Raw genomic sequence first — 14,371 nt, forward strand, 5'->3', positions numbered from 1 at the left:
ATTCTTCTCTCACTTAGAAATTTTAAGGAAAGGATATTTTTATTACACAATTCTTTTGTTCCTTATTTTTATAAAACAACTGCATTATTTTGTTCCTTCCCTTCTAATCATTAGGACAGAATATCTTTAAAAAGAGATGTATTTAATACCACCACCTACATTTAGACACAAGGTTTTATATATATATACATATATATCTTTTAAGTAATGTATTTTATTCACACCATCAACCAGACACACATTGCAAGGAAGGTGACTTGGTCAGCTACATTCCACTCTACAGATGAGAAACATGACCTTTTCTCATTAGCAATGCCTCCTAATTTAGATAGGCTGATGTAGCTGAACATGTTTTATCGATACAGTCTTATAAATACACTGGCCAATAGGGACCAGAAGAAGAGTGAACTCTCTTTCCTTCAAACATGTACTCAGTGTTTACTGTGTGCTTGGTGCTGAGGACTCAAAAAGAGGCAGGCGAAGGTCTCTACCTTGGAGGAGTTGATAGTCTTGGGGGGCAAAAGCACACAAAGAAAGAACTGCAATACTAAATTAATATGTGCTAAAATCCAGCAGGTGATAGTAGGTACTAATATAAATAATTACCACTTATTGAGCAACTATTACATGTAAAGAATTTTATGTATGCTACAATCTCAAATTTCCTTAGCACATTTCATATCCAATTTCTTCTCCAAGAAAATAATATTTCCCCTTTAATCTTCCTTTTAAAGTCTGTCCAGGAACATGTTATCATCTGAGTGATGATTTAGTGTCTTTGAAAGGAGATAATAAATGAGCAGCTCTCTGTCTTCCTAACAGCAGTAGATAAACCTCATAAAACTGGGGAGAGTAATTTCATGCTAAGTATACATGGATTTTTTCATCTCACTTGCAACATTTTATATCATTATTTTGTTAATTAACGTATTACACTAAAAGAAATCTTGCTGGGAAATATTTGCCAGAAATAGTCTAGCATAACATAAATATATACTGGTGAATGTTGAATAAAAAGTGAGGTTTGTCTCATTGTGGGATAACTAGTTTTTTAAATATATATACCAATATTCAAGGCCTACTCTGTAGGATTCTCTAAATAAAGATTCCCAAACTTCTAACAGTTCTATCTCCCTATATGATTTTTATCTATTTTTATTTAAAAAGATATATGATAAATGCTTTAAAATCCTAGGTATGATTAGCTAATTTCTCTAAGAAAATGTTTCTGTAACACAAGTAGTCTTTTGATTATTTAACAGAATTGGGTTCATTCATTAGCATCAATGGTCCTTATGTCAAGTGGCAGATATTATTGACATTTAAGGAATAAAGAAGAATTATTAATTATTTTTTATGCCCATGTTTGAAAGTGAATGTGTTATATCTTTTTTTTTTTGAGTGTGTTATATCTTAATAGGACAAATGAAATTACTGTTCCTCTTTTCTAGTACTAAAATATTTACCTTGTGTCTAATACTTTTCTTCATTTGCTGATCAATTTATACCTGCACCTATATTTCTTCTTTTCCATTTTGTCATTATATAGAATTCCTGAAACATATGTTCCCACTGAGCTAGTAGCTCTGATGTTAGTTTACATTACACAAATGATAACTGATAAGGAAATGATGGGATTAAGCTGTTCAGGGACTTGCAATAACTTACTATGATAAGAGCAGCTGCCCTATCAGTTTTATTAACCCACTAAATCACTGCTAATAAATAAGATAATAGCTTTTGTCCATCATGTCTGAAAACCAAGATTTGACTGATCAAAGTCTACAAGAAATTAAAATGTAACTTCAAATCAAACAGTTAACTGTGTGCCAGAAATCTCACAAAGTCTACTCGGTGGGCTCAACTATGTTTTCCTTTACCCTGTTGAGCCATTTTGAGCAGGGGTGGAACATAAGCTCTGTGGCTAATCATTGTATCTTTAGAGACTAGTCAGCACCAGGATACTAGGTAAAATGCTTATTAAATAAATGGATATTAACAGTGAAAGGTTTTTCACAGCATGTACCCTATCTTACTATTCTTTGCACCTCAAAAACTCTTTAGCACCACTCTGTACATCAATATAAATATGATAGATTGATTATCCTTGCTATAATACATAAAAGAGGCAAGAATTATTTTTCATTATATACTCTTTTGTACCTATAGAATTTGTTTCATTTTTATTCATTCAAAATCCACATTTAAAATTTTTGCACAGGAAGAAAATATTGTTGGCATCGGGAATAATCAAAGGGAAGGAAAGAAAAAACGCAAATGTAAAGTCAGTTTTTATCTTGGTGTGGAGAATGTGCAGAATCTGCCATTGGGCTTATTAGTTTTCTTGGCAGGGAGAGGATGGTAAGAATGAACAAAGGGGTGGAGTGCTGAGCTTATTATTTATCTATAAACAAATTATACCAAATTTATTTATATTTTTGAAACATTCAATAGATATTTAATGATAGTATGTTTTAGACACTATATTAAAAATCTACGATAAAAAGTTTTACAAATAACTAGTAAAATAACTAGCAAAGTATGCTTACTTCATTTACATTTTTGTTTCATCTGTTCATATTTCTATAGATACAAAAATATTTTTCATTAAATATAAATTTTTGAAATATTGAACATCCAATAGAAATGATGATTATGAGGCTAATACACCAACACATACAATGTTTTGGAGAAAAATTAAAAGCAGAAAGAAAAATTGTGTTTTGGTCTACAAATCTGATTTTCTAGAAAACATATCTCTAAATAAATATAATTTATTTTATTATTTTATTTTTTTTGCCTTTTTTTTTTTAGGGCCACACCCGTGGCATATGGAGATTCTCAGGCTAGGGGTCCAATTGGTGCTACAGCTTCCAGTCTACGCCACAGCCACAGCAACACCAGACCCAAGCCACGTCTGAGACCTACACCACCACTCATAGCAACGCCAGATCCTTAACCCACTGAGTGAGGCCAGGGATTGAACCCATCACCTCACGGTTCCTGGTCGGATTTGTTTCCGCTGCTTTACAACGGAAACTTCTAAATATAATTTAAAATGCCTTATGATTGATGCATGAAAAAATGTTGTTAGAGCTTTGAAAAAGAATCTAATATATTAATAAACATTTAAAACTGGTAGATCAGAAAAAATAAAGAAAGTTTATGTGTCAAAAAATCAAAAGTTCAATTAAACAAAATCTTTTGTTGATATGACTGTTATCAGAAAAAGGCTTCAGTATTTGACAAAGCACAAACTTTAGGAGCCAGATAAACCTTGATTTAAATGCCAACATTATTATTTTATAGTATCTGTGTGGCCTTGGGCAAGTCGGCAATCTTTGAACTGCAGTTTCCTCCTTTGTAAAACATAGTAAAACATAATTAATTCCAATCTTGTATTGTCATTGTAAGGATTACAGTGTGTGTGTGTGTGTGTGTGTGTGTGTGTTGCTCAATAAATAATAACCTTTAATTGCACTGCTGATTTTTTAATGCATTGATTTGTTAATATCATAGTGTTAATTTCAATTATTATTAATAATTCCATCATTATTAAGGATACTGAGCTTGAAAGCATATTCATGTTCCATTCATTCCTACACTTTTCTCATTTAATTCTCACACCAAACCTAGTAGATAATGTTACACCCAACTTAGTGATGAAAAGCTGAACAATTCATCTAGCTATATATGGGAATATCGGATTAAAACTCAGATTTGTCCAATTTTAAACCTCAGGCTCCTAACCACTAGGCAGTGCTGCCTTTTGACATACTATATTCCAAGATAAAAAGAATCTAAGGATATTTTTTGGAAATAAGTAAAGACAGGAAAGCTATCTTGCAAGGAATAATTACATCAAAACATTGTCAATTACAAAGTACACTCTAAATCTTGCCATATCTTTCAACATATTTAGTTTACATATGGAAAATTTCACTTTCCCTATGATATAAAAATGACAAAAATATATGTAAGTTATCAGGAAGGTAGGGAAAAATTCAAATTCAAAAATTCACATCTGCTTTTAGATATCAAACAAATTGCCTGCAGTCACCACATATTGTTACATAAACTACACACTGGAGCCTCACTGTGTCACAATGGACAAGGTTAATGATTCATCCCTAATCCTAAAGGCTCCTTCTAGGATTAATTGACTTTTTCTGCAGCCTGCCTGACTGTGCTCTGGTAGATCCTGTGAAGATTTCTCTGCATTACTTAGCCTCCTTTTCTACTATCTACTTCAAACATTATCTAATCTTTTCTCTACCTACACAATTCCATAGAAATCAAATTCAGTAAAAATCAGGCATGTTAAACTGATTCAACTTTGAGAAAAAGCTGACTTGGTTAGAAGGAATGAGCCAATTTTGTCTTTTTCAATCTGGCATTTCATTTCTCAGGGCACAAAACTGTTAATAGAAATCAATTCAATATATATTAATTGATAATCTACTCTGTAGTAGACCACAGAAAAAAATATGAAAATGGGTGAGACAAAGTCCCTATACTCAAAATACTATCTTTTGAGGGGAGAAGATAAGTTAATTTTGCATTAAGATAGGTATCAAAAACTGCTATGAGATTGTTCACTTTGCTTTACACCTGACTCTAACACAACATTGTAAGTCAACCTCACTCCAATAAAATTTAAAATAAATTAAGAAAAATTTTTAAAAATTGCTGTGAAGGTGAAAAGAAAGAGCCTATGATGAATCAAGAGGCTAAGTAAAGATTCAAAAGAAAAGGAAGCTGATGAGTCCATTCTTTTAAATGGCTAGGATTTCAACAAACCCCTAGGGGAAAAGGGCATTGTCCATGGAGGAAGACAGCATAAACTAAGGAATGATGGAGAGGGAAGCAAAGGGTACTGGGCCATAAATTGGTGGGACACAGGCTACATGCTGAAAAGTGAGAGGCAGATGATAAGGTAAGAAAATGGTCTGTGGCTAAGTCATAATGGATCTTGAATGTTAAGGTGAGAAAATTTTGTCCTGAGCAGGCGCAAGCATCTAAGGATGACACAGATATGATTGAGTCCAAACTTCAGGAGGTCAACTTGGAAGAATCATATTGAATGGAATAGAAAAGGCAGAGTCAAGGTTAGGTTTTAAAAGTGAGAATGCAAAGAGACAGATTCAAGAGAATTCACAGAGCAGGATCTATCTTTTGGCAAACGATTAAGGCTGAGCTAGGCAACAGAATAACCACATGTGGGTACTGGACACTTGAAATGTGACTAGCCTGAATTTCATTATGCTGTAGGTGTAAAATACACACTGGATTGAAAATACTTGGTAAGTAAGAAAGAATGTAAAATATTTCATTAATAATTTTAATTTTTGTTAGATGGTAACATCATAATGTTTTAGATATGCTGGATTAAATAAAACATATTAAAATTAATTTCATCTGTTGCATCTTACTTTTTTAATATGGCTACTAGAAATTTCTGAATTAAGACATTTCTCCAAAGAAGACACATAGATGACCAACAGGCAAATTAAAAGGTGCTCAACATCACTACTTACTAGAGAAATGCAAATCAAAACTACAATGAGGATCACCTCACACAGGTCAGAATGGTCATCATTTAAAAGTCTACAACTAACAAATACTAGAGAGGGTATGGAGGAAAAGAAACCCTTTTACCCTGTTGGTGGGAATGTAAATTGGTGCAGCCACTACGGATAACAATATGGAGGTTCCTTAAAAAACTAAAATTAGAATTGCCATATGTTCCAGCGATCTTACTCCTGTGCATATGTCTAGAGAAGATTCTAATTTGAAAAGATATATGCACCCCAATATTCACAGCTGCTCTATTTACAATAGCCAGGACACAGAAACAACCTAAATGTCCATTGACGGATGAATGAATAAAGAATATGGGGTACATATATACAATGGAATATTATTCAGCTGTAAAAATTACGAAATAATGCCATTTGAAGCAACGTGATAGACCTAGAGATCACACCAAGTGGCATAAGTCAGACAAAGACAAATAACATGATAATTTTATGTGGAGTCTAAAAAAACGACACAAATGAACTTATTTACAAAAACAGACTCACAGACAATAAACTTACAGTTACCAAAGCAGAAAGGGAGTAGGAATAAATTAGGGGTTTGGGATTAAACTATACATATAGGGAACTCTACTCAATATTTTGTAATAACGTACAATAGAAATGAATCTAAAAAAGAATTATATCAACTATATTTCAATAAAATTTTCTTTAAATGCTAGACAGGCATCAAGGAAGATGAGTAACAGTAAAAATAGAGCCTTGGAGTTTCTGCCCGGGTAAATCAATGGGCTGGAGAAAGGCATGTGACCAGAGGTAAGGGGCATGAGCAGATAGCTACCCTCAAGAAATAGCCAAGAGAAGAAAAATAACAGAGCAATGGTGAAGAGTACAGCATGTTTGAGATGATTTTATTTTTATCAACACAAGAGATCTGGATATGTTTGCAGGCAGAAGGAAAGGAAAACTAAAAACACAAAGGACAAAAAGAAATAATGGATGGACAAGAACCTATTACTGGGGATTCTACAGGGAATGCCACAAGAGAAAAGTAAAGCTATAAAGTTACCGAGAGAGAATAAGTGAAAGCTTATTTTATATTTCCATTGGGTCATTTGTGCATGTCATTTGTCTTGAAGGGAAAAGAAGGGGATATTAAGAAAGAGTCTAGGAGGAGTTCCAGCTGCATTGCAAGGGGATCGGTGGCGTCTTTGCAGCGCCAGGATGCAGGTTTGATCCCTGGCCCCACACAGTGGCTTAAGGATGCAGTGTTGCCTCAGCTGTGGTGTATGTTGGTCACAACTGCAGCTCAGATCTGATTCCTGGCCTGGGAATTCCATGTACTTCAGGGTTGCCAAAAAAAGGAAAGAAGCAGGTGGGGAGAAAGGGAGGAAGGAAGGGAGGGAGGGAAGAAAGAAAGAGGAAGGAAGGAAGGGAGGGAACGAAGATCTGGGAAAGAAAAGATTTAGGGAGGAAAATCAGAGCAAGAACCTGACACACTGAACTCCTGGCTTTGGCCTTGCTCTTTGGAATTACTGTGGATTTCATTTGGTCACTTATGTAGCCAAAAGCATTGCCCTTTCATGACAATGGTACCTGCAGTAATGATTTTAAGATTATTTTAAAAAAATTAATTTATATTATTTCATAAGAAAAAAACAATATATTATGATTTTTCTGTGTAAATTTTGCTTTTTAAACGCTACTCTGAAATCCACTTTTCAAGTCTTAGAGTTGGCAAAAGCCTGCTTTACCAAGAAGAGAATACCTGGTCCTATTCACTGATAAAGACAATACTTATTTCACAGTGTGTGAATCCTCAGGCACAAGGCATCCTATGCACAGATGTGAAATGTGCTCATCCACGTGTCTTACTTTGAATGGCCTCTTGTTCCAAGCCGCCGAGTGGTCAAGAGGGGAAATTTTTGACGAATTGTCTAAAAAGAAATTCAATTACTTTAGTTTTTAGAAAGCTGTGGTTCGACTGCAAGCCTCTCATAACCAATTGATTGTAGAAAGCAAATATTGAACTTTGATAAATATTTAGTCGGGAAAAAGTAATATCACACACATACTGATAAGCAATGACACATCAGCAAAGGGAGGGAGGTCCTTTTCTGAAGAGCTTATTCTACTGACCTCTCCTCAAGGCCAAAGCAGATCATACCAATACCTGCTCTGGCTTGATGTTACTGCAAAGCAATTATCACTTTACTGAACTACTTTGTGGGCAGATTTTGGGTCTCTTTAGTAATAATTCTATGCAGAGATTTAGCCACAACTAAATATCTATCTCCAACCCTGAAAGGACACACGAGGCTTTCTCTGCCGTACTAGATCTTTACAGGAGGGTTTCAATTTTTTTTTATTTTCTATGTTCCTTTCAATAAATTGGCTAAAATTTAGCATCTGATCAAAGAACAAAAATCTCTTCTACATAAAATGGTGGTTTTAACTTGAATCTTAAGAGATCCACACATGATCTCCTGAAGGCTCCATGGCAAACTTCATGTATGTGTTAATTTTTTGAGGACTGGTTTGGTAGCTTTTAATCAGATTCTCAAGGCATTTCGTGGCTCCCCAAACAGTTAACCATAAGGTATGCTAATAAAATATTTCAGCTAAAATGGATATTAGAAATTGTCTTATGCAACCTCCTCATTTTATAGAATGAGTGAACTGTTTTGAGGAAGTTAAGTGCTTTTCAGGTTTCACAACGAATTCGAGTCTAGGCTAGAACCTAAATCACTGGATTACCGTGCACTTATCACACTGTCTCCTGTAAACAGGTAAGTTTTCAAAATAAATTAATTAATTATTTTATTTCAAAACCTGAGAAGCCAGACCAGAGTCATCATTATTTTCTAGACAATGAGTCCCTCTACAGGTTAGAATTTGGATTTAGTTTATAGGCGATGCCATATTTGAGAGCCAAGCTTCCTACAATTTTTCTGGGATATCCTAGGTTCTTGGACAATAGAGCGGGACAAGAATCTCAAAGAACAAGGTTTTCCCATGAGATTGATACTATTTCCCGATTCTCAAAATGAGATCAACATATACAAGTATAATAATGCCAGTTATATAGATTCCCATCCTAACCACACAGGCTGAGTAAAGAGAAAGATTTTTAAATGAAAGAAATGTAACCCATCCCATAACAACATCTTGGATTTTGGGGTGTAAATGTACTCAGATCAAGTGGAGAATCAGAAGAACTATTTATGAAATAGAATAAACACAGTCAACAATTACACTAACAAGATACTTGTCACCTCTGCTTAATTTTTCTTCTCAATACAGGCCATAACATACTCCTTGATGTATCCCTCTTTGAAGGGAAATATTATGGCTCAAATGGAGCTTTCTTTAAAGTCACATTAAATCCGATAGCCAGGGTTTTAATATTTAAAACATACAGTAGTTCAAAGTAAAACAAATAGTAGGTACATTCTAGGTAAAACAAATAGTACAAATACAGCCCTTAAGAGATTGCATTTACGAAACAAGAGTTCTTAATATTCTGTAAGAAAACTTGATCAGATGAATTTGTTTCTACACTGTCTGCCTGACATAACTTCAGTTGTAAGGTAATATAGCCAAAATATGTTATTTACCTTTCCAAAGGTGGCCGCACAGGCTGGCTCCAATTTCTCTTTCCTGCAGAAATCTAAATAGTGTGCATAAAGGATACACCGTGGTAAGCAAACTCCTTCACATACAATGTAATTCTCTTCAAGCCTGTGAAAAAGGGCAAAACATTAAGTCAAACCTTTCTTTATTTCTTCTTCCCTTTACCCTTTCACATTGATTTAATGTTCCTTTTGAATACAGACCCTATACAAATGAGTTCATGAGCAGACATGAGTAGACTTCTTTTTTCTGTATACTATTAAAAATAGGATCACAAGGATTCAAGTTAGAAGAGCAAGACACCCAGTGAATACCTGCTAATGCAGTTAAAATACCACAGCCAAGCAAAAACTACTCCTGCCTGGTCCACATCCCAAAGAATAGGTCTTACTTCTTTGTAAATCTTCACTGTTCACCATGCTTTGCTCTGTGATAATCAAATATGAATAGTGAAGATGATGGCTTTGAAAAATAACATTCTCAAAGGCTGCCAGGTTTCAGGTTGGCAAATGCCTACAATCTCTTACTGTCATTCACAAACTAGTTCTGAACACTGAATAGTTAGGGAAGCATGGTGATACATTTATTTGCAAAATACATAAGAGTAAATTAACTTCACTTAAGTTTGAAATGGTACTAATCTATTTCTACCTCTGTACCTTTTTTACTGTAATCAGCACTATAATTATCTGAAACATCCTGCTCACTTGAAACATGTTATTCTCTATAGTTGCCTCCAAACATGATGTATATAAGTTCAGCTCTATATTATAAACATAATCATATAAACTTTGAAAATTCAGAAGTAATTCTATTCAATATGAATGTCTGCAATTGCAATTAAGCACAGTTTACATAAAAGTAGTAACATATTTAAGTGTTATAAATATCTGAAGGTCAATAAAAAATCAGAACTTGTAGATTCTACTCTTAATTCTTCTAAACTTTCAATAGATGATCTTGGCTAAAATTTACTCATACCCTTTATATGTATACTAAAATCGTAATTACTGCAATATAGAATGTGCATTCAGATTAAAACTGAGTGAAGCGCTTCAAGATCTCTGATTTAACACATTCCCAAAGTGCTTGAGATAAAAGCTGCAAGACATGTTTCCTAAGCAGGTAAAGCATCAAACATCCATTTTTCTTTTTTTTTTTTTTAAACATCCATTTTTCTATGACAAAGGAAAAAAAAAAAAGAATCAAAACCCCAGTAAAATTTGTATTCATAAAACCAAACACCTGACGATGAAAACTGAAGTTACTCAGGAAGATTTTTCACTTTAACTTTCAATTCTACTTTTTAATATCCCTACTATAATCTATAACTTTAAGGGAAAATTATGAGATGGTAAATAGCTCACTTAGGTTTTTGTAAATTATCTAATGCTTTTTTAGGAGAGAGTGTAGAAAATTCAAGCAAAAATGATGACATTTTATAGTTTAAAAATATGAAAATAACTGAGAAACATTCAACTATTTAAAAATATATTTTAATGACATGCATATAATGCCCACTTTTTTCCCTAGCTTTTTTGATGTTGTAGGCATTTTCTTTATCTTCAAAATACTGAATAATGCTAGACATAAGTACAACGTTAATTGGGGTATGACTTATTCTTTAATTAGAATGCATTTATATTTATAAAATAGAAACTCAAGTTTTCCATTATCCCAAACTAAACTGAATAATGGAAGTGATCATTCAAGAGACCTTCATAATATATCTGAAACCAAAATGTTTTTGCCTCAATTATCCTAAAGAAAATAGTTGTGTCCTAAATATTTCAGATAATTATCTAAATGCTGTGATATCAACTTCAATAGTTATACCATAACTTTAGAAGGACATTTAGGTTATATTTCAAATATTTGAAAGAATTGAGGATATAATCACAAAAATTTAATATGTGCAAATTTTAATTCAATGTTTTCGTCAAAGAAAATGTACTAGCTATTTTAAGATGCTTTTTTTTCTATTGTATTTTTCTAAGGTTTAGGGCACACAATGTAACTTATCAGCAAATAGATATTCTTACTTATTTGCATTTTATTTGGAACTTGAGGGGAAATTAACACTTCTGTCTCTTCACACTACATAGGAAGTTTAGTATTATGTTTTTACTTTAGATTCCTGTTTCTTTTAGAGCCAATATTACAAAATGTTCTGTATATGTAGAGTCTACTGACAAATTCTTGGTTTTAAAAGATTTTCCACACAGTCCAGTTAGTGATATTTCACTATAATAAATCATATATGACAGGTACTATTAAAATAGTTGAACATTTAGCAACATCTTAACTGATTTTTTTATGTCTTCTAGTTTTAGTACATTTCATCTTAGGGCCAATAAACAATTTTTAATTTGCTCTCTATGGATAAAGGCAACGTTAACATCCTTCCTTCTTTTAAGCTGTTTTTAAGAATGATGTTTTATAAACATAAAACTACCAAATAATAAATATATATGAACTGAAAAGATTGCATGTTAAACAAATAAGTCATAAAAACATTATTTCTTACATTCTAAGGAATTATAATTTTGATCAATAATGAACCAAGTGGGGGTTTTTATTTGCACTGCAGATCATTTTTCACCAGTACCAGAATATGTTTCTATACTAAATAGTCAATGAAAAGAAGTTTTGGATGAATTTTTAATTGGTCTTCTAAATTTCTCTGTAAAAGATGAGGGAGAAACAAAATTGAGAAAAGCAAAGATTCTGAAGATATTGACTGTAACAACTCAACACGTGCTTTAGGGTACCCCTGTGGGCGAGTCTTACCACTGCAGGGTAAGCTGAGTCTGCTTCTTTTTATCCTTCATAATCTGGGTGATGGTTTTCTTCTGAGAGAGCTGTGAATCCGCTGCTTTGGTTTTGCTCTCGTGATTGTCCGCATCCTCTTCTTCAGAGGAAAAGTTACCGTTGCTTAAATGCATTTCTGATTGGAAGACGGAAAGATGATAAAGAAAATCAGGATACGAAATCAGTTAGCCTCTAAATGTACCTTGGCATCAAACGGGGTGGCCTATAGGGCGTTCGGAGGAGAGCTATGCCAAATCCCATAGACTTGATGTCTATTTGACAAACATTTTCCTAGGGGAAGTATACGTACATTTGCGGAGTCATTATGTTTATTATAGGATGCCCATTTTAGAATATATCCGCTTCCCAATCAAGTCCCAGGAGGGACAGAGCACTCACCTGATTTAACCCCCACGGGCAGCTCCGGGTCGTCACCTTTCTCCCCGCTGCCCAGGGCGCCCTGAGGCTGCGCTTCGGCCGCCAGGTACACCCTTTCTTCCGGGTAAACTAGCAAACCCTTGCTCAGGAGATGCACACAACACTCCTCCTGGACTTCGGGAGAAACTTGGGGAGAAGCCTGCGCCTGCAGGAAGGCGTCTTCTAGCTCTGAGACCTTGGCCATCCTCCTGACCGCCGAGACCTGGGCACCCGCGGCTCGACCGGCTCCCAGCGGAGCCCGGAGCCCGGGGCGGGGCGGGGCGGGGCGGAGCTGGGGACCAGCGGCCGCTGGGGCGGGGGCGGAGGCCGAGGGCAGCGATCGCTGGGCGTCGCGGGGAAGGTAGGCCGGGCACAGGTACAGCTCAGACAGCCAGTGAAGCGGGTGGGCTGAGGCGGGACGGCCTTACTCCACCTGTCTGCCTTCAGCTCAGCTCGGAACTCACTTCCTCACCTGGGCCCAAGGAACCTGAGTGATAGAGTCCATTCCCATCTCCTCCCTCTGTCCTTCCTTTCTCTCATCTTGCACTGGGATCAAGGCCCTTTTCACTCCCAAAGCTCCCAGAAAGAACCAAGAAAGCTCCGCTGTCGTCTCTGGGGGAAAGTAACTGCTCCCGCCCCTACTCCCGGGAGACAGAGATGCATCGGCGGACATCCTTGACTCTGCTCGCTGGGGACAGCAGAGGAAGATCCCAGAATCTTTGTACAACATTGGCCGGGTTGATTTACTCCTGGAGTAATCCTAGGGGTTGGTGAAGGCTCTGCTCAGTGACGGGACAATCGCCATCTCATCTCAGACTGCCCTTGCTCCTGGGTGCAGAATGCTGGGCCTTTTACCCCTCTAGGACCCGGCCCTGAGCTTGGAGGAAAAGCTGCATTCGCTCCCTTACAGTTTGTGATTTAAATGCGTCCCTGACGATGATTCCTCACCTCTTAAACCTAGTAGTAGTGCTTTGGACATTTGTTAAAATGAAAAATGAAATCGCCATTTTTCACTTCCAACCCAAAATGGCAAGGGTTACGTGTGGCGAAAACATCTGTTCTCTCTTTAAGAAGGAGCAGTCAGTAGACTTGGGGTTTGTGTCGCCTGACTGCCACAAATGGTTCATTCCTTCCATCTTCTGTTCTTCTAACAGATATACCCTGTGCTTACTATACACTTAGTGTTCTCCAGAAAGAGCAAGAATCCTGCTTGGGATCACTTCACCAAGACCTACAACCTGTTATCCTCATTTGGAGTATTAGAAAGAGAAATCACCCCTGAACCTTAATTTAATATTAAAATATATTACATCAAAATATAACATAGAAAAAAACAAAATGAGACCCAAGGTGGTGGATGGCTGAAGGGTGAATTATGGGGAGGAATAGTACAATATAAGAGCATTACTTTGCCTAAGAAGCCAAGATTATATTTGACCCTTTCCATTTTTAGCATCACTTAAATCAAAGGTTTTCTCCTGATTTACCTGGTATCTGGTACCTGGTACCTCCAGCAGCTGGGTCCAGGCTGGGGCATGCACCCAACCCCATGGAGTGGGGTTATACCTCTCAGGCTATAACCCCACTCCACCCCTCTACAACCTTGCCTATCAATTTCCTCTACCTAGTTCCCTCAAAGCCTCAGAGTTTTCTCAGTCCATATGGCTTAGCTCTACTCTACTAAAGTTAAGAATGGTCCTTCTTTACAGAGACACTCTCAGGTTCATTTTGTAAAGGAAGTCCTAATGGTTAATGGTTCGTACACAAAAAGACTTCCCACTTTATCTCACATAATCAGAAGAAAAACATTCAGGAAAATTACTGAGATTTAAAAAAAATATCTTTAAATATCACTTGATAGCCAGGTTGATTTTATGTGCGTGTGTAAGTCATACAGACACTAAGTGAATATCTGGCAATTATCCAGTTGAATTGATCAGTGAGAATACAAACCATTTAAGGCCCTAAGTGAA

The 14,371-nt window shown here is 35.8% G+C and overlaps 2 protein-coding genes across 6 annotated transcripts in view; one reads left to right on the forward strand and one right to left on the reverse strand.

Moving 5' to 3' along the window:
• RFX6 (regulatory factor X6) overlaps nucleotides 1-12,638 on the reverse strand; it is a 58,060-nt gene extending 45,422 nt beyond the window's left edge. For all 5 annotated transcript variants that reach the window (XR_014804897.1, XR_014804896.1, XR_014804895.1 and 2 more), the window contains exons 1-4: nucleotides 12,381-12,638; nucleotides 11,961-12,117; nucleotides 9,155-9,278; nucleotides 7,413-7,474 (exon numbers count right to left, since the gene is read on the reverse strand). Coding sequence is in view for 2 of the 5 variants with exons in the window: in XM_021089145.2 (XP_020944804.1) it covers nucleotides 7,413-7,474; nucleotides 9,155-9,278; nucleotides 11,961-12,117; nucleotides 12,381-12,603 (566 nt within the window). In the remaining 3 variants the exon portion in view is untranslated. The remainder of the gene's footprint in view (nucleotides 1-7,412; nucleotides 7,475-9,154; nucleotides 9,279-11,960; nucleotides 12,118-12,380) is intronic.
• Nucleotides 1-14,371, forward strand: part of PHF3 (PHD finger protein 3) — a 1,103,753-nt gene that overhangs the window by 619,473 nt on the left and 469,909 nt on the right. The gene's annotated exons all lie outside the window — the stretch shown is intronic.

This window comes from Sus scrofa, chromosome 1, assembly GCF_054392235.1.
Source record: "Sus scrofa isolate SSC_HxYL_T2T_F1_AM1 chromosome 1, Sscrofa_HxYL_maternal_Yorkshire_Landrace_v2.0, whole genome shotgun sequence".
In the NCBI taxonomy this organism is placed as follows: domain Eukaryota; kingdom Metazoa; phylum Chordata; class Mammalia; order Artiodactyla; family Suidae; genus Sus; species Sus scrofa.